This window comes from Macrobrachium nipponense, chromosome 23 (assembly GCF_015104395.2).
Source record: "Macrobrachium nipponense isolate FS-2020 chromosome 23, ASM1510439v2, whole genome shotgun sequence".
Taxonomy (NCBI): domain Eukaryota; kingdom Metazoa; phylum Arthropoda; class Malacostraca; order Decapoda; family Palaemonidae; genus Macrobrachium; species Macrobrachium nipponense.
Window position 1 is genome coordinate 71990138 of NC_061090.1, and position 20118 is coordinate 72010255.

Genomic DNA, 20118 nt, shown 5'->3' on the forward strand with positions numbered 1-20118 from the left:
CTCTCTCTCTCTCTATAATCTAGTTCGTATCCTTCGACGAAAGCCAGTCAAGTGTCCACGAGATACTGACCACGACCATCAGCGTTGCCCAACGATTTTGTCTCCAATGTCATCCGAGTGATATCAGTCCTACAAATGACTATTAAAAGAAAAAAAAACAGCAATGACGCCACTCTCTCTCTCTCTCTCTCTCTCTCTCTCTCTCTCTCTCTCTCTCTCTCTCTCTCTCTATGATTCCTCACGCGCGGCCGATTTCGTCAAAGTGCGGTTGACTTACGAGTGAGACATTCCGCTATTTTCTTCTATTTCATTTTATTATCTCTTTCTTTAGCTCGCCTACTCTTGCATCGAACGATTCGTCTTCTTGTTCTTTCAATATTTGCACTTGCAATAGATTTAACCAGAGATATTTAACCAGACATTATTCTCCTCGCTCTTTCAATGTATTTAATTGCTATAAATTTATTCCTATAAATATGTTTGCTAAGATGGATTTGATCCTCTAAATATATCTCCAAAGAAAATGGTTATTTTATTAATATGTTTACTAAAACTATGTTTTATCTTATAAATATATTCATTAGAATATATTTACTCCTATAAATATATATGCTATGATATATTTGCTTCTATAAACATGTTTAATGAAAATATACATCAATATATTTACTAAAAATATATCGACTTCAATAAATATATTTATCAAAGGCATATTGAATTATATAAATATTTCTTGTAAAAATGCATTTACTTCTAAGAAATATACCTACTAAAATACATTCACTTACAGAAATACATCTAAAATATAGATTTACTTCTATAGATATATTTACAAATATACATTCCCTTCTCTAAATATATTTACTAAAAATGCATCTAAACCTTAGATTATCGTCTGGTAGAATAGCGGTCATTGTTATTCATCATTCATCTGATAGAGATAGTTTTGTGAAATCCCAACGATTGTAATGTGTGCGATACGGTAAGGGGGTAACTTCGTCAGCAGGAGGAAAATATGGTGAAACCACTGACGCTCTCTCTCTCTCTCTCTCTCTCTCTCTCTCTCTCTCTCTCTCTCTCTCTCTCTGCAATTGGGATGGTGACCCTTTCATTCGTATGAAGGGGCACATGAACCATTTCTTTGACTGTCACGGGTATATTTTCCTCTATTTATTTTTAATGAGGGTCGATTGTATGTTACATTAAGCAAAGCCTGTATATACTAATAAACAGGAACACACACACACACATACTATATATATATATATATATATATATATATATATATATATATATATATATATATATACGTATGCGTATGTACGTGTGTGTGGTCTCCGTACTTAGCACACACGCCCACACACACACACAAGCTAAAGGTGAGGGTCTTAGTGATGTTATGGTGTGTTTTTATTACTCTCAAGTTCCTTGTTTTATGATGACCAACTGACCATTCAGCTTGGGAGTACTTTCTCTATCTATCTATCTATCTATCTATCTTTAATCCATCTATCTATCTGTCTATCCATCTATTGTTCTATATTATTTATCTATCTTACTATCTATCTATCCATCTATCTCTTTATCTTTCGATTGGTATCTATCTATCCGTCTTTCATTCTATCTATCTATCTATCTCCTAGGTAGTATCCACAGTTGAAGGGAAAATTTTGTTAGATTAATCAAAACAATTATAATTGATTTCTTTATGTTAATTCGACTTTTTTTATGTATTTTACAGCAGGTAATCATATGTCGAAAGTAGCTCCTCGTGAATCATTCATTTAAATCAAGAAATTTTTGTTGGTGGATTACCTGAACATTTTGTTTATTTCACAAATGATGATTTGTCCAGAGATGAAATCACTTGTGCTTATTTTACCCCTTTTTCAAGTTCTCTCTCTCTCTCTCTCTCTCTCTCTCTCTCTCTCTCTCTCTCTCTCTCTCTCTCTCTCTCTTTCTAAGGTGAATTTACGTCAGTGGGGTATTAGTATTATGATGTTTAAAAAAACTTCTAGTTAATCTTTGTCTAGTTTTTGTAAGATTTAGAAAATTTTCTGAAGATAAAAACTTAAACAAAATATTTAACAAATTTTTTAAAGATGTTCTTTACACTTCTTTAAAATATCGAACTCTATTTCAATAGAAGTAAAGAACAAATAATTACAAATGTTTCCGGTACAAAGCGGCCACAATCTTTCGTACGTCATAAATATCGAATAAGAAATCAAAACTGTATAATTAGTTACATTCACCGCAAAACTCTGCTTATTGAACGACTCTTGGAATTCACTTTCTCTGGGCTGTGACTCCGCTCATACCCACCCAAATACTATATTAATAATATCATGGCACTGATGATGTTGACGCTTACGCCCTTATATCAGGAGGTAAGATTTCTGATCGAGTAGCCACAGGAAACAGGAAATTTAAGATGATATATATTTTATTCAGCATTTTTATTTCTCGTACTCGTATTTTTACACTTACTCACACACACACACACACACGCGCGCGCCACACACACAACACGGCACATATATATAATATATATATATATATATATATATATATATATATATATATATATATATATATATATGTGTGTGTGTGTGTGTGCGTATATACACGTATATTACTAGAAGGTCTTCATTAAAACTAAATGGTATCTAGCGGAGTTATTTATTAAAAGATGTTATAAGCTTCCCAGGACAAACAATCCTCATTATCAAGAATCCACGAGGTTCTTTTAGTAATTTTACTATTGCACAGAACAAATACATTCGTATATATATTATGCATATGTATATATACACGCACACACACATAGGCTATATATATACATACAATATATATATATATATATATATATATATATATATATATATATATATATATATATATATATAGAGCATTCTGTAAAGTGTCCAATATAACATAATGATTGCTCGCGTTGTCTAGCACCCTCAATTGATCTATTTTCCTCTCTCATTCTCTCTCCTCTTTACATACATGCATTCATACGTACACACACATATATGTATGTATGTATATATATTTATATATATACATATATCGAGATACATATATATATAATATATATATATATGTATATTATACATACATACACACACACACACACACACACACACACATATATATATATATATATATATATGTGTGTGTGTGTATATGCATGTATATATATATATATATATATATATATATATATAATATATATCGATATATGTATATATATAAATATATATACATACATACATATAGGTGTGTGTACGTATGAATGCATGTATGTAAAGAGGAGTGAGAATGAGATAGGAAAATAGATCAATTGAGGGTGCTAGACAACGCGAGCAATCATTATGTTATATTGGACACTTTACAGAATGGTCAATATATATATACGTAATTTAAAAGTAACTTTGACTCGTTCTAATGTTATGCTTAGATTTTCATAACCATAAGATTATGTACTTTAAGTAGTAGTTTATATCATTATGAAATTCTCGTGTCAATGGAATCACAGCTGACTTAGTGTTCGACAGACAGAAAAATACTCGGCTAAATGGACAGAAATTTCCTGCAGTTATGAATATTTGCCCTTTCGATTTTTCACAAGTTATCTAGTGAATTTGTTGCCCCTTTTCTAATAGCAGTCAATCTTCACAACATTATTCGACACGTTTTCACCTGAATTTAGAAATCAAAGACGCATCTGTCTCCTGGGATGTATACTTTCATTTCTTAAGTGTTTAAAGTCACGTCTTGGATCCAAGACCACGTTCCAAATATTTTTTCTTGGTCTTGTTTCAAGTCGTCGCTAAGCTATAACGCACCAGAAGTATTCTGTAAAGCGCCACTTATTATCTTCTTAATCTATAACACACCAGAAGTATTCTGCAAAGCGCTACTTTTTATCTTCTTTTCTTTTTCTTAATTTCTTCTTTTGGAAAGGCGTCAGTGGCCACGAAAAAGCGATTAGTTCCGGACGAAGAACGGCAGAGTGAGTGATTCTCGCGATTCTCCCCAATTTATCTTTCACTGATTCTTTCACTCCAGTTTTGCGAGAGTCTGTTTATGTTCGTCACTGATATATTGCAGCTTTCGTGTGTCATCGATCCGTTACGAAAATAGTTTCCAAGTCTGTTAACAGCATTTTCTTCAAGGAAAAGATGTTCCGAAAATAGTATTGCTAGTGCTGGGTTAAATAATATCTCGTTAAAAAGAATACTGGATATATTTTTACAAGAGAATCGAAGACGATGGCAAATGCTCCAATCATTTTGGTGGTTATATTTCCCAATGAAGAACGAACAGGAAAATAATTGTTCCAGTCACAGTGGTGGATTATTATTATTAGCAATAACAAGCAGTATCTAGAAAAGCAATATGAAAGTGTTGTAAGAATAACAGTTATTTTGACATATAAGGATGCTTTAGAAGTGTATAACAAAACCAGTCATTTAAGTTATAATGGCGGATTGTGCGTTATGAACAGCAAAAATAACGATGAATCATCTTGTGATCAAAGCAAGATGTGTTAGGAATATCAGCTTTGGAAAGAAAACTGATTTTTAGCTTTCTGGAAAGAAAACTATTGTGCCGGCTTTGTCTGTCCGTCTGCACTTTTTTTCTGGCCGCCCTTAGAGCTATAAAACTCAGATCTTAAAAACTACTGAGGCTAGAGGGCTGCAAATTGCTGCGTTGATCGTCCACCTTCCAATCATCAAACATCCCAAATTGCATCCCTCTAGCCTCAGTAGTTTTAATTTTTATTTAAGGTTAAAGTTATTCATAATCGTTCATCTGGCAACGACATAGGCCAGGCCACTATCGGGCCGTGGTAGAAGTTTCATGGGCTAGCGCTCTTACAGCATTATACCGAGACCACCGAAAATAGATCGTGGTTATAGGCTACGATGTACAAAAAAACTCGATTGTGCCGAAGACACTTCAGCCTATTTTTTTTTTATGTAATTTCATAATCAAACTACTTCATGATCAAGTTGAATGTTACGCAAGTCACCTTTGATTAAGTTATAAAAATCTCTTCTTCTTTTTTTCAAAAGTGACATTCCTGTCTCTTCTATAATCTACCTAATAGATACTGTTCACGAGGTTAATTTATCGACGAATCTTTCAGAAAAATTTCAATAACTCATGTGGAAATTGCTAACAGACAGAAAAAAAAAACATAAAGAAAAGGAGTCTGATATCTTTGTTTGCTCAGTGTCGGTTTCTTCTGTAACATTTTACTTCAGTAACATTTTACATTGTGTCGATTTTTTGTAGCGAACAGAAATTTCTTTATATCTTCCATAAACATTTTTAGTTCATAAACATTTTTGCTCTGAGTCATCAATGTTTTTTAGCCTTAATACAAAAACAAATACTTAACAGCGAAATCTGGTATCTCCAAAGCCTTAGCCATTTATTTGAAAGCTCTTGGATTAGAACATTGATACTTTCCATGTTCAATAGACTACTTTTTTCCATAGTCCTTTCCGCGATTTGAGACAATAAGAGAAAACAATTTTGCTCTAACAAAATATCATAGGTAAATTTCAATAAAATTGGGTATACACAGTAACAACACTTTATTAAAAAAAAATATGACTGAACCAGCAACCATCCTCAACTTAATGGTAACCTGGAAAGAGATGAAAGAGAAATAGCATAAGACCAGTGCAAGTAATTAAGATCCCTATTCATTCTGGACATGGAATCTTAAAATAATAAGTAAAATGGCAAGAGTGAAGAGAAACAACTAATGAAAAAATCTTGAGGTCAAGTAGTAAAAATATAACCAGAGAAAACATGGAACCTTTTGTCTTAGTAAGAAAACTTGATTAAAACGAGTCAGCTGAAAATGACAGGTTTTTTCAATGATACTCACCATAACCGAAGCCACCGTGGCCTTTACCGTAACCTTCTCCATGGCCATATCCTCCTCCATAGCCTCCACCATATCCTCTGCCATGGCCTTTTCCATAACCCCCGCCATATCCACCACCATGGCCATAACCTCCACCATGTCCCTTGCCATAGCCTCCGCCATGTCCTTTTCCATAGCCTCCACTATGGCCATATCCTCCTACATGTCCCTTGCCATAGCCTCCGCCATGTCCTTTTCCATAGCCTCCACTATGGCCATATCCTCCACCATGTCCCTTGCCATAGCCTCCGCCATGTCCTTTGCCATACCCTCCACTATGGCCATAACCCCCTCCATGACCTTTGCCATATCCTCCCCCACTATGTCCTTTGCCATATCCTCCTCCATGTCCTTTGCCATATCCTCCTCCATGACCTTTGCCATATCCTCCCCCACTATGTCCTTTGCCATATCCTCCACTATATCCTTTGCCATACCCTCCAACATAGACATAGCCTCCTCCATGTCCTTTGCCGTAGTTTCCACTGTGCCCTTTATCGTATCCTCCTCCATGACCTTTGCCATATCCTCTGCTGTGCACTCCACCATGACCGTAACCAGCTCCGTGTCCTTTGCCATGTCCTCCACCATGGCCATAACCACCTCCATAACCTTTACCATATCCATCATCGTGGCCTTTGCCATATCCTCCACCATGGCCTTTACCGTATCCAACATCGTGGCCCCCATGGCCATCGTAGCTGCTATGACCATGATCAGGTTCAGCCACCGTCGCAACTGCCATTAAGATGAGGGCGAGAGCCCACACCGCTATCCGCTGCAAAGAAAAGAGTAACGAAATAACAGAGGTTAGTGATGCGCACTTGTTCGGCCAAGCAATGTTTTGTCTTAAGAAGGCTTCATTTGTGTTCTATGAGAGTCTCAGTTTCCATTTGCGTGCTTGATGAATTCAATTCTGACGACGTATTTTGCTCGAGTCAGAAGGAATTCAAAAAGGATTATACGCATGTTCTGTATCTGCAAATGTCGGAATTTTTGGTAAAAGATTCGCTTGTGAAAATAAAGGAACTCTCCACGTGCATTTTCAGGCATGCAAGATCCAACAAAAAAAAAAGTAACTTCGCTTTCTAAAATAGAAAATAATGCTGCATGACATCTGAATGCCTTTAAGCATTATTATGTAATGTATATAGTTATAAAAAGTCCAATGTGTGTTGCCCACGACCAAGCAAAAAATGAATAATAAGATAATCACAGATTATCTCACCAAATCATCGCGATTTTCAGTCATTCAGACGAGAACGTGATTTTTTACGAATGACAGAATTCGAGGTGTGACTTTAGACCAGGAAGCGTTCGAAAGCAATCATAGTCGATCATGATTTTGAAAATAAAAGGAACTTCATTTTACTGATGTCAAAAGAGCAAAGCTCACGGTCGCTTCCTTGGAATCCAGAAAAAAACTAATGGTCACGGCGGTGAAAGTCATTTGAAAACGCAGAATGGAAAATAGATACGTCTGCTGAAGATCTTTGGACAAAAATGATTCAATTTTGTCGTGGTGGAGATCTTAGAGGAAAGTGGGAAAGCATTCTTCAGATCGGTGGTATTTTTTTTTTTAAAGATCACAGACTTATTTGCTACAGGTTTGAAAATGGTCAATATCATACATTGCATCACTGATCTTGAAGAGAGAGAGAGAGAGAGAGAGAGAGAGAGAGAGAGAGAGAGAATCTAATTGCTGCTGAATATCTTTGATAAACTCAGTCGGATATTAACTGGAAGACAAAGATTTCTTGAAACGGAGTACAGTTACGATTTGATTTGGCCAACCTATTCGATAGACGGTATAAATAACAGACTCAAAAGGTGAAGATTTTAAGATAGACTGTTATATTCATCAAAACTATCTGAAAGGAGAAAAGCCGTAGTGTGATAGAGGAGTGTTCTTTAAGAAAGAGGAATAATACAATCTGAAAGCGAAAATCTTTAGAATATTTTAAAATAGATGGATAGACAGACAGACAGACACAGATCTGATGACAATTCATAAATCCTCTATTTATTGGTTTGCAAAATTAATATACATTTTCATCTCTCATTTTAGGTCCAAAATCACCCCCTCAGTCCCGGCCGTTACGGTTTCTCTAAGAAGTAAAGGCCTATGCTGGCATAAGGTCAGTTTAATCCAATAGCCAAAACAGCTATCTGAGTTGATAAAAAAAAGGTGGGTTTACTAATATTATTTAGAGTTTGAGAAAATGAATCTATCGAATCAAAAACATAAATAAAAAGCATTGATTTTAGAATACACCTTGATGGACTTCTAATGTTAATAGTAAATATTCTCTTCGAAAGTCATTCCTTATTATACATACAATATGTGCTCGGGAATATCCTTAAATCGAAGATGAGTGAAAAACTCAGATTAGCAAACTGTAACCCCGCCTCCTTTTCTGTTTTGTCTATAAAGGTCTGTCAATTTCTATTGTATTCAGTGTGAACTTGGAAATGTAGAATACACTACGAAAGTACTTGTTCCAAGTCCCTAGTTTTTCACTCATCTTTCTACCGTGAATTTAAAGATATATATAGATATATATATATATATCATAGATATATATATATATATATATATATATATATATCTATATATATCGTGTGTAAGAATAAATAGAAAACATAACAACTCACAAGACTGAAAGCCATGTCGGTGGCTTCACTGCCGCTTCAGCACTGTGCCGATAACGAGCAGATTTGGGGAACTTATAGTTCCACCCTGAAGGTCAAAGGAGAGGCGGAGGCAGAACTCGACCCCGGGGAACGACCGGGTTTCCTCTCACGCCACGCCCCCTCCGTCCTGTGGCCGCTCTGTTATTGGTGTTTTGTAATTTCGTGTCGTAAGTGAACCGACATCACCGTGGATTAGTGCCAGTAGACTGTTTATCTATTTATTTATTCTTTTGGAAGGGGGCCGAATAGTATACTCATTTCTTTTTCTTTTTGTGTTATTTGTGATAGACGGCTATGTATGTCCATCCGCAAATTTTCTGTCCGCCCGCAGACCTTAGAAACTACTGAGACTAGAGGGCTGCGAATTAGAGCGTCGATCATCCGCCCTCCAATCATCAAACATACCAAATTGCAGCCCGCTAGCCTCAGTAATTTTCATTTTAAAGGTTAAAGTTAGCAATAATCCAACGTCTGGCAACGCTGTAGGACTGGCCACCACCGGGCCGAGGCTGAAAGCTTCATGGGCCATGGCTCATGCAGCATTAAGCACTGTACAGAAAACTCGATTGCGCCGAAGAAAATTTGGTGCATTTTTCCACTTATTTTATGTTCTCGTTTAAATGAGGAATATTTGGATAATACTAATGGTTCTGTTTGAGTAATAATATACATACATACATAGTATACATATATATATATATATATATATATATATATATATATATATATATATATATATATGTGTGTGTGTGTGTGTGTGTGTGTGTGTGTGTGTGTATAAATATATATACATATGACCGGTAAAAATGTTCTGTAACAACAGAATTCCATCTAATAAAAGGAGCCCATAAAAACACCAATATATAGAGAGGAAAGTACTATATTTCAGAGACTGCTGTCTCTCTCTTCAGGTATATGAATGAGAAAAGTTTACAGAAAAGGTGGTATTTATACCAAGAGATCCATCCACAAGTAAGCCAAATTTAGGTCCAACCCCTGCTGATAAGCTTTCTTAATCTTCTTAAGCGTTGGTTGAATAAACACTTCGTCGACGACATCCGAAATCCATGCTCCTTTTGAGATGTTCATTACCTGCTTCTCTTTTATTAAGGCCGATTCCATCATTTGACTCTTGTACCGGCAGTTGCTGCTATAAATTACACGTGACAAATTCCAGTTTATTCTATGGTTATGTTCATTTATATGGTTGAAAATAGCCGAGTTCTGTTGTCCATACCTAACTGACCGTTTGTGTTGTATTAATCTCTGGGGAAGTGATTTACCTGTAAATCCGATGTAAGATTGGTCACAGTCTTGGCAAGGGATCTCATAGACCCCAGAGTCCAACAAAAAGACATCTCCCAAGGACTCTGGGGTCTATGAGATCCCTTGCCAAAACTGTGACCAATCTTACATCGGATTTACAGGTAAATCACTTCCCCAGAGATTAATACAACACAAACGGTCAGTAGGTATGGACAACAGAACTCGGCTATTTCAACCATATATATGAACATAACCATAGAATAAAACTGGAATTTGTCACGTATAATTTATAGCAGCAACTGCCGGTACAAGAGTCAAATGATGGAATCGGCCTTAATAAAAGAGAAGCAGGTAATGAACATCTCAAAAGGAGCATGGATTTGGGATGTCATCGACGAAAGTGTTTATTCAACCAACGCTTAATAAGAAGATTAAAGGAAGATTATCAGCGGGGGTGACCTAAATTGGCTTACTTGTGGATGGATCTCTTGGTATAAATAACCTTTTCTGTAAACTTTTCTCATTCATATACCTGAAGAGAGAGACAGCAGTCTCTGAAATATAGTACTTTCCTCTCTATATTTTGGTGTTTTTATAGGGCTCCTTTTCCATCATATATATATATATATATATATATAATATATATATATATATATATATATATATATATATATATATATATATGATACTATCAGTGAGGAATTGTGCATGATAATATAATTTTTTTTTTAAATGGAAGGTACTTGGAATAATAGATTTTATTTTGTTTTAATTTTAAATGTATAATATTAAGGGGAAGGTCTCTGATGTCTCTATCTCTAAAAAAACTTCTTCTTCTTCTTCTTCTTCTTCTTCTTCTTCTTCTTCTTCTCCAGTATATTTCTTAATCAAATCAGCAATAAAGATTGTGATGATAAGCCTGTGCTTAATTTGCACCATCATCTTTAAAAAATGGAGTTTAAAACTAAAGTATATAACCTACGTTAATCTGTAGTGTGTTCCTCTTATCTAGGAATACACTAGATAAGTGTATTCCACTTATCTAGCAATACGTTTTGCTTTCATTATTCTTGATAAACCTGACGAACAGGTTAAGGCCCCGCCCTTTGCAAAGGCTCTTGTTATTTCATGGACGTCCTTCCTTCACTGTACCAACCAACACACACCTTTTTGTTGTCTGAACCCAAAGGTCGAAGCCTACAAAGGCATAACTTCAGGTTCTTCGCAGCATCCCTTCGGCCCCTATAGATGCAACCCCTTTCATTCCTTTTACAGGTACTCCCGTTCATATTCTCTTTCTTCCATCTTACGTTCCTCAACACTCTTCTGACAATTGTTTTATGGTGTAGCTACGAGGCCTTCCTCCTCCTGCCATACCTTTAAAACCATTTTACTCTCAACTTCCCTTTCAGCAGCTGAATAAACTGATCATAGATTCCAGCGCTTGGCTTTTGGCCTAAATTTTAAATATTCCTTTCCGTTTTACGTGTTACGTTTTGCAGATTTCATCCCTGCAACCCAATCTCGATGAGAGTAAGCAAATTAAAACTGTAAAGAAATGATATTGAACATAACTTAAATCGACAAAAAAATACAGGGATTCAAGAGGAACAAATTACGATGCACAAAAAAATTCAGCTCATATAAAATGCTCCTGGATCTAGTTTCTCTCTTTCAGTTGTCAATTAAAATTACACCGAATCCTTTGATTCTCATTATATATATATATATATATATATATATATATATATATATATATATATATATATATATATATATATATATATTTAATACTAAAATTGTGACTAAAATATAGAGCCTTGCAAATTGGACAGGTTACGGAATTCTGAAAATTAGCTTCACGAAACATCCCTGAAAAAATAAGCCTACAAAGGGACAATAGTGTTACAGTGCTAACTTATAAGTATAATTATGAACTTATTCTGTTTCTCAATCTCTCGTTAAAGCCTGCTTCCCACACTGCTATTCTAGAATTGACTTGTACAAGCTGCTCTCTCTCTCTCTCTCTCTCTCTCTGTTGTCTTCTTCTTGATGTCTTCGGAGCCTGTGCAATTACACATAAAGAATACACTATGATTCAATGTCTATTTGCCACCGCATGGATCATCGTCATCTCTCTCTCTCTCTCTCTCTCTCTCTCTCTCTCTCTCTCTCTCTCTCTCTCTCTCTCTCGTTGTCTTCTTTCTCTCAGGTCTGTTCTACAATTCTGTTTTACAACACCTTTTATTTGTAGGTCATAACATTACAGATTTAGTTCGAAAGTAGCTCTGTGTAATAATAATAATAATAATAATAATAATAATAATAATAATAATAATAATAATAATAATAATAATAATAATAATAATAATAATAATAATAATAATAATAATAATAATCAAGACCTATTTCTGGCACAAACACAGTATAAGAGTTTGGTTAGGTTTTATGGCTACTTTGACTGTCAATAGATGGCTACACCGCCGTTGTCCCACTAAATTTGAACATAAAATTGAAAACGTAAAACCTTTTAAAATTTTTAAAATACATCAAAGATCGTCGAGGAAGATTTATCATGTTTTCGAATTGCAGCGAAATTCGTCTGCTAGACGGAAAATTACTTCTTACACATTTTTTTTTCTCTCGTGGTTGCCCCTTTCAAGCACAAAAAGGAGAAAAGATTTTGCATAGTAAAAATTATTCACCTGAATAAAAAATCTACTTTCTATACAGCAAATTATATAATAATTTTTTTCTCTGAATCTTTATTCATCTCTTTCTGCATCAATAAACGGTTCCAAGGTATAGCATTCATAGTTGAAACGAAAATATAATTAAAGCATACTGTCGTACTGTAAATGCTTACATTAGGTAATAGTCTTCGTAGAACATCACGAATTATTATATTTATTATACGAGAGTCTTAAAAAAGAAATATTAAAAGTATTTTAGTCCCTTTATTTTATAAGCTTCCTAGCTGAAATTAGAATGAAAGGAAAACATATTTCGTACTTAAAACGATTTAAGTTAAGTAATAAACGATTTTAAGTTAATAATAAAATTGGTGGAATATTGTCAATAATTAATTTTATCAATCTTGAGTGTTACAGAAGAAATACACAACGTATTTGAAATATATAATGTATTTTAGTCCAAGTCTGAAAGTTAACAAATGTAAACAGTGAGTGACGTCACTGCCACGCCGCCTCTTTGAATTTCCGTAAAATGGAGCAAATTAACCTTCGCCTGACGTGTTATTTCGTTGTGTCATTGAAAATTCTTCGTCGTTATATTAAAAATAAGTGTCTTCCACCGACATGTAAGTGTAATTTGCCATTAAAAGTTTCAGAACACTTAAAAAAAAAGTGTTGACTTCCAGGGTAGGTAGTACTGATCTTGGAGGCCTCTGGCTAGCTAGGTAGTACCACTACTATGGTAGTAGGTACCCTAGTACTATGTCGCTACTATAGCCTAGGTATTACCTATACCCCATAAAGTGTCAGGTTGGTAGATCTAGGGTACTTATCCGCGGCGGCCCAGACTATGGCAGTTGCTGTTTTTCTATGCAGTTTTAGGGTAGATCACCACGGCAGGCCAACCAGGCCACCTACAATCAACGCTTGCCACCCTCCGAAAAAGTACATATAACGCGTCCTGACACCCGAGATGGGCATCAGTCGCGACTTGTTGTTGGTGAGAAACGGAGCTAAAGACCTCTACTCTCCTTTCGAAGTAAGTAGGGTAGAATATCACGACAGGCCAACCCTCATCACGGTAGGAAAACGGGTCTTATTCACTCGATATTTAATTGGTGAAACATGAATACAATTGCAACTCTAAGCATACCATTTAAAAGACTGAAGTTTCGTCAACATATTGTGATATATGAAAGCCCCATACGAACTAAAATAAAGCATGTGAGCTCTTCGAAATATGTTTTCAAGGCAGTTTTGAAATCCAATATGGCGGCTACGTTTGCATGGACGGTTCTCATCAGTGACGGCCACCATCTTTCCCCAGCCTTCCCAGCACTCATTTGAACAATGTTAGCGTATGTATGTAACGTTTATTGATCTTACTCAAGATTGCAGTTGTAATCAGCACAATAAAACAACATTTTGTTGCCTATATTAGTGAAAGTATGAAACTTGTTATTCCCGGGGTTATGGTTGGAACTGAATTCATTCTTACCGTGTAATCGGCGGTTTTTATCCTTACTGCCATCACAACTGAAACTCCACAGTGCTTATTTGATTGTTATTATACACATTTTGGTCTCAGTTCACTCCACATTGCACTTTAAACTCGTTGCTGTTCCTGGTTTCTAAGCGCGCGCGCCATAAACACAATTTCGAACAGCAGACGACGACAGACGACGAAACTGCAAAGTTTTATTCCATAAACTGTTTACTTTACTCGTTATTTAGTTAAATTTACTTTGTTATTATGTTAAAAAATTTTGATTTAATTCATGTATATATCCCTTTTTTGCAACCAAATTACCCCGAAAAATTACAGATATTTCTAAAGTAGATAAAATCAAATGTTTCTAACGTTTTCGTACATCTGGCTGCCGAAAAACCTAAACCATAGAGGAACGAATACGGAAAAGTGCAGAGGAACGACTACGTTTTTTTTTTTTTTTGCTTTTTTGTTTTGCTAGCACTTTTCATTGATTCAGTCTTTGATTAGTATTTTGAATTTCTTTAATAATCGTATGCCAGAAATAAATGTAACCTTTAATGTTTGCATGCTTTAATGTTTGCATGCAAGAATGGCAAAAATCATCGTTGCCACATTAGTGGAGGCTTCACACATACGCGTTCATTATTATAAACTGTTTCCATGAATTCTAGTTGTCATAGTAATGCATTAATGATAAAGTTGCTTTAATATTAATTATATATACTTCCAATACATAGCCTAATTTCACCAATTTCAACATTTTGTGTGTAGTCTTATACCCAGTTGGAGGGTCAAAACATACCGAATGGCAAAACAGAGAGAGAGAGAGAGAGAGAGAGAGAGAGAGAGAAAGGAAGGCGGAGGAACGAAGAAAGAAAAGGGATGGCGGTGGAGGGGGGGGGGGGGGGGGAGAGGGTAGGTGGAGGCTTTATACACGTGTTCGTATCCATTTCTGCATAATGGAGTTTTGTCTCTTGGTACAAGGACAAGTGTCGTTATTCTTTACGATTAGTGATTCACGATACCCTTATAAACACGGCACTGGGTGTAATGCACTATAGCAAAACAAAATCTAGTTCTGTTACGAGTGTTCGTTACAGAAATAGGTATTGCCCAAAAACGTGCTTGCACTGTCTCTGAAACCCATAGTAGACATGCTGCTTAGTTGTCAATCAAGTTTTTATAACCAAGTATTTTTTTACAAGCTAGCTATGAATAAATTTGTATTTTTCTCAGTCAAAACATATGCCCCTCAATGCTAACTTTCCTCTTTTAACGACTTTCTGGTCATTGCAAATTCGGCCCCATAATTTCTTTATGGTGCGAAAACAGACAAAGAGGCCCATGGACCGAAAACGATTGCGTCACACTACGGCGATAATCCAGCAGTAAAAAACATCTTCATATATCCAAAAAGTAAATAATAAAGAGATATATGCGCATTACGATTATAACAATTACATGTATAGCTGATAACAATCTGCATGAATAACTGGTAAACGTTCTGCAATGACAGTTGAGTATAGCAATTATTTACAATAGGTACGAAAGTCAAGATGTCGTGACGTCATAATACAGAACTTAAAAGAACGTTCTAATTCAGAAAAATAATTACTTAAATTTGAGTCAGAGTCGAGTTACTTTTTCAATAACGAATATTTTCAAATTAATCATCATAAATATGTAAAATATTGATGTTTTACTACTTATTTAAAAATTAGCTAAGAGCACGCTTCTCGTCATCTTCTACCAAAACAGCTGTTTACTCCTGGCTTGTTTGTTGGTGAGAAATCGTGTTTCGATTGTTGTGATAAAAGTGCTCCAGCGTCTGTGGGTTTACAAGAGGTGTGCGGATGTTTATCACAGGAAATGGAAGTTTTGTGTTGACACAAGCGACTCCAGTAAACATCGAGATGGCGTCAATCTTCGAAACGTTTTTAGTTTGTAAGTAAGTAAAAATTTCCATAAGCGTTTGGTGAGATTTCCACTGCCGTGGGCGCCATTTTCAGTACCCTCTGTTTAAATCTTAAAATTTGGCCTTAATTTCTAACTTTGGAGAAAATACTTACTTCGAAAAGGAGAGTAGAGGTCTTTAGCTCCGTTTCTCACCAACAACAAGTCGCGACTGATGCCCATCACCGGGTGTCAGGACGCGTTATAATTTACTTTTTCGGAGGGTGGCTAGGTGTGTTGTTGTAGGTGGCCTGCTTGGCCTGCTGTGATATTCTACCCTAAATTACAACTTACATCCTCCTGTAATTAATTAGATTACAGTTACTTACTATAATTTCATTTTCAATTGCACAAAATTCTGTAATTAATTACATTTCAAATAGATTACAATTACTCCAACCTGGTAACTAGCCGGGGTCCAGTCCAGTTCCTGGGATGAACGTAAAAACAAACAAGGCAACAAATCTCCCGTTATCTCAGTAAATTTGTTAGATTGCATCATTACATACACCCTTTTCTATAGAACTGTTTAGCCAAAATATTATACTTTCATGCATGACACTTACCTGGCAGGTATATATATAGCTGTATTTTCTGAAGTCCGACAGAATTTAAAAAAAACTTCCGACACACGCAGTGGCGGCCAGGTGGTTAGTACCCATTCCCGCCGCTGGAGGCGGGTATCAGGAACCATTCCCATTTTCTATTCATAAATTTTCTGTCGCCAAGGTACTGAAAACACTTGTTTTCAGTACCTCCGGCTTAGGATTTTGGAAACTTCAATTGCCGCTAAGTATCCTAATTGTCTTTTAATTTATTTACTTGGATTTGTGGCTAGGCATACGATATCTTAAATTGATTTGAATTTGATTCATTTTTGCATAAGATATCTGAATCTAGTTAGGCTAGTTTCAGATGGGTGTTTGTCTGCAAAGATAGGGTGTGGCTACCGAAAGCTTCGGTAGTTCCGCACTTCGGGGGGCGCAATTAATCAGTAAACATGTCTATTTCCGTAAGGAAAAAGTATGATTCGTATGTACGCAATTAATCAGTAAACGTGTCTAATTCCGTAAGGAAAAAGTTTTTGTTTAGTATGTACGCAATTAATCAATTACGAAAGTCAGGGTAGTGATACTGGCTAACCTTCCGGTAGACTTTATTTTGCCTAACGCTGTAGTATGGCCTACGGGTTATGACTATGTCTGCGAGAGGTGGGATCGCTCTCCTTCATTGTTGTAAAGAGTTCTACTTCTGTTTTTGTTACGCCTAACCCTGTAATGTTGCCTTCGGGCCCTAAAAACAGTGTCTGTAGAGGTTATTGCCCTTTCTCTTTTACTATTTCGATTCGTAACTTAGAATCGAAAGTGTTTGCTTTAGAGAGCAATAGTGAAGTGGCTAAGTGCAGTGACAGTGCCCCTTGTGTAGTGGAGGGTGCGTCAGATCGGCCTTATAACGCCTCTAGGTCTAGAACCTCTGTCGAACTCCCAGAACCAAGGGAGAGGCATGTCGAAAGCCGAAGGAGGGTTACAGGGAACCCCACCGATCTGGCGTGCCTTCGCAGTTTCTGATGAAATCCCCAGACTGCCAAAGTGCGTGCACTGCACGAATCCTGAAGGATTGCTTCTCGTCCTCCGAGGCGTCCTCCCCGCACAAGGGTTGAGCTCTCGGAAGGACTCGCGCCTTCTAAGAAGCTTTATAGAAGAGGGACGCTTCACGTCCCTTCTCCCTCGTTATGCGTTTCAGTGAGAAGTAAGAAGGCGAAAGTTGCCTGATCACGTGTACTTCTTTCCACCAAGAAATAGGAAAAAGAAGGCAGTTTCTCTCGCTTGTTTTGACGCCTGTCAGGAACGTGACGCTTTTCTGCACGCTTATTTGGACGATCGGCTTGAACAGGACGCTCGGCATGCGCCACTCACCAGTAAGGACGACCGAGCGTCCTCGCCACCAGTGGCCGCCGAAGCGCGCACCAGGACGCCGAGCGTCCTCGCCAGTGGACGCGAGCGTCCTCGTCAGTGGACGCCGAGCGCGCACCAGGACGCCGAGCGTCCTCGCCAGTGGACGCGAGCGCGCACCAGAACGTTCTGTTGAACTCTTCAAGCTCTTGTTTAAGATTTGAGCCTCAAGAAAGTGAACAGAACTTCGTCTTCGGAACCCAGCAAAGACCTCGGGTTTCGTGAATTCAAGAGGTCTCTGTCAATATTATATTGCTTTTCGCAAAGGTGGATGGAGTTAAGGAAATAAAGCTCAAGGGAAGATTCGTTTTCTCTACCTCAGTCAAGACTTTGAGATAAGACAGTTACGGGTTATGTAAAGGCTCGACGTCCTGAACGTCAGGATTTTCTGGGGGGGCCCAACGTTCAGTAGGATTCTTGCAAAGGCACTCATCAAAAGGACGCTCTTCAGGAAAGCGCAAGACAGGACTTCCTTTGGCCATACTCTTGCCAATAAATTTAAAGCTGTTTTTAGGACCATCTGAAAAGGGTTTTGGGTTTTTCAGGATGAAGAATTTTTGGTTAGTTTCTAGTCGAGACTTCCATGCCGATTGAGCATCGTCGTTCTACCTACCGTAAGCCCAGTCTCTTAACAGGATTTCTGTCCCTTCCTTGTTGAATGAAAAATAGGACGACTCGAAAAATAAAACTTTTGCTCGATTTCTTACTGGATTACGTGTGCGAATTCTAGTGGACTTTCCCCCATTGACAATATACTATCGTTTTGTCAAGTAAGTGGGTCTCCCCTCATTGACAAAATATCTCTCTGTACCGTTAATGGGTTAGTTCTCATTGACAAACATCTCATTAACTTGATATTGCGTAAGCGAATAAGGACAAGGTTCGGAAGCGCTCTCCTTCCTCATTCGCAGACTCGTACAAGAAAATAGACTTGTAGACTACGTCAATGAACGCTTATGTCCAGTATCGTAAGAAGCTTGAGCTGTCTGCTTCGATTCTCTAAGTTTGTTCATGAAACTTGCCTGTCAGATATGTATGTAGCTGATTTCCGAATTCAGCTATATATATGTCTGCCAGGTAAGTATGAACAAACTTTATTGTGATATAATAAATTTTTTGCCTTGCGTTATTTTTCTACTAGGTGGTTCAAGTCATACACGCTTGCTGTAGTTACCTCTTCGGATGGCAACCGAGAGGTCTATTGTCTACTATTTTAAGGACATTTAATCGTCACTCCCTGCAGCCTTCCAGGAGTTTCCGATTTATCTTTTACCGTTGTATGGTAGTGTTTCTGACGACACAAACGCATCTATATATTTAGCGTTTTCTGTTTCGCTTAAATATACCAGCTTGAGAGTCTCTTTTTGTTCAAAAAATAACGGACCTGTTTCTTCGTAGAATAGGTAGCTGGCAACCCAGACATAAAGTTAAGAGACGACGTTCGTAAGCTGCTGGCTGCTGCTGTGTCTGACTGTCCAAGTTCCAACCGAGCCAGTAACAGATCGTGCGCTGTCATGCGCTGTAGGTTACGTCTCTCTCTCCTGCGGGATTGACTGACTAACCGTATCTCTGTGCTGGCGGTTACGTCTCTCCTGCGGGATTGGACTGGACTAACTGTATCTCTGTCCTACAATCACGGACTTTAGCCTAAGATGAGGGATTTCTTACGTGGAATGAATAAACGTTGCATTAGTTTTGCCTTACTATGTTCCAACAGAGTTATCTCTTAATCCTTTCGGTGCTCGTTACCGCACGGTATAGAACTACGAGTCTACCGCAACATTGCACTTTTATATGCTCTCCTGCTTAGGCAAAGCGCAGCCTTATAGGGAAGTAAGCATACTCGGGGAGGGAATGGATGAGCTTGCTGGGGACATTTCCTTCCTGAAGAAGTTTGTTTTCCCCGAATAGACTGCAATTCAGACCACAGTTTTTCCCCTACGGAAACTGAAATATTATTCAAGATCTAGGAATTATTCGAACATCTCTCAGTGCGTCATGATAGAAAGAAGGTGCCGGACATCTGGATAGTGTTTCAGATGTCCTGGAATCTTAATCTGAAAGAAGTAAATGCAATTCGGTCGTCCTCCAGTCCTCGAAAACGAGTTTTGGAAC

General features: G+C 37.1%; 1 protein-coding gene across 1 annotated transcript in view; it reads left to right on the forward strand.

Annotated features, from left to right (window-relative positions):
- Positions 1–6702: 6702 nt before the first annotated feature.
- The window catches only part of LOC135198198 (protein psiR-like), a 379223-nt gene continuing 365807 nt past the window's right edge, over positions 6703–20118 (forward strand). Inside the window, exon 1 of the mRNA XM_064225779.1 lies at positions 6703–6762. Coding sequence (XP_064081849.1) covers positions 6703–6762 — 60 coding nt within the window. The remainder of the gene's footprint in view (positions 6763–20118) is intronic.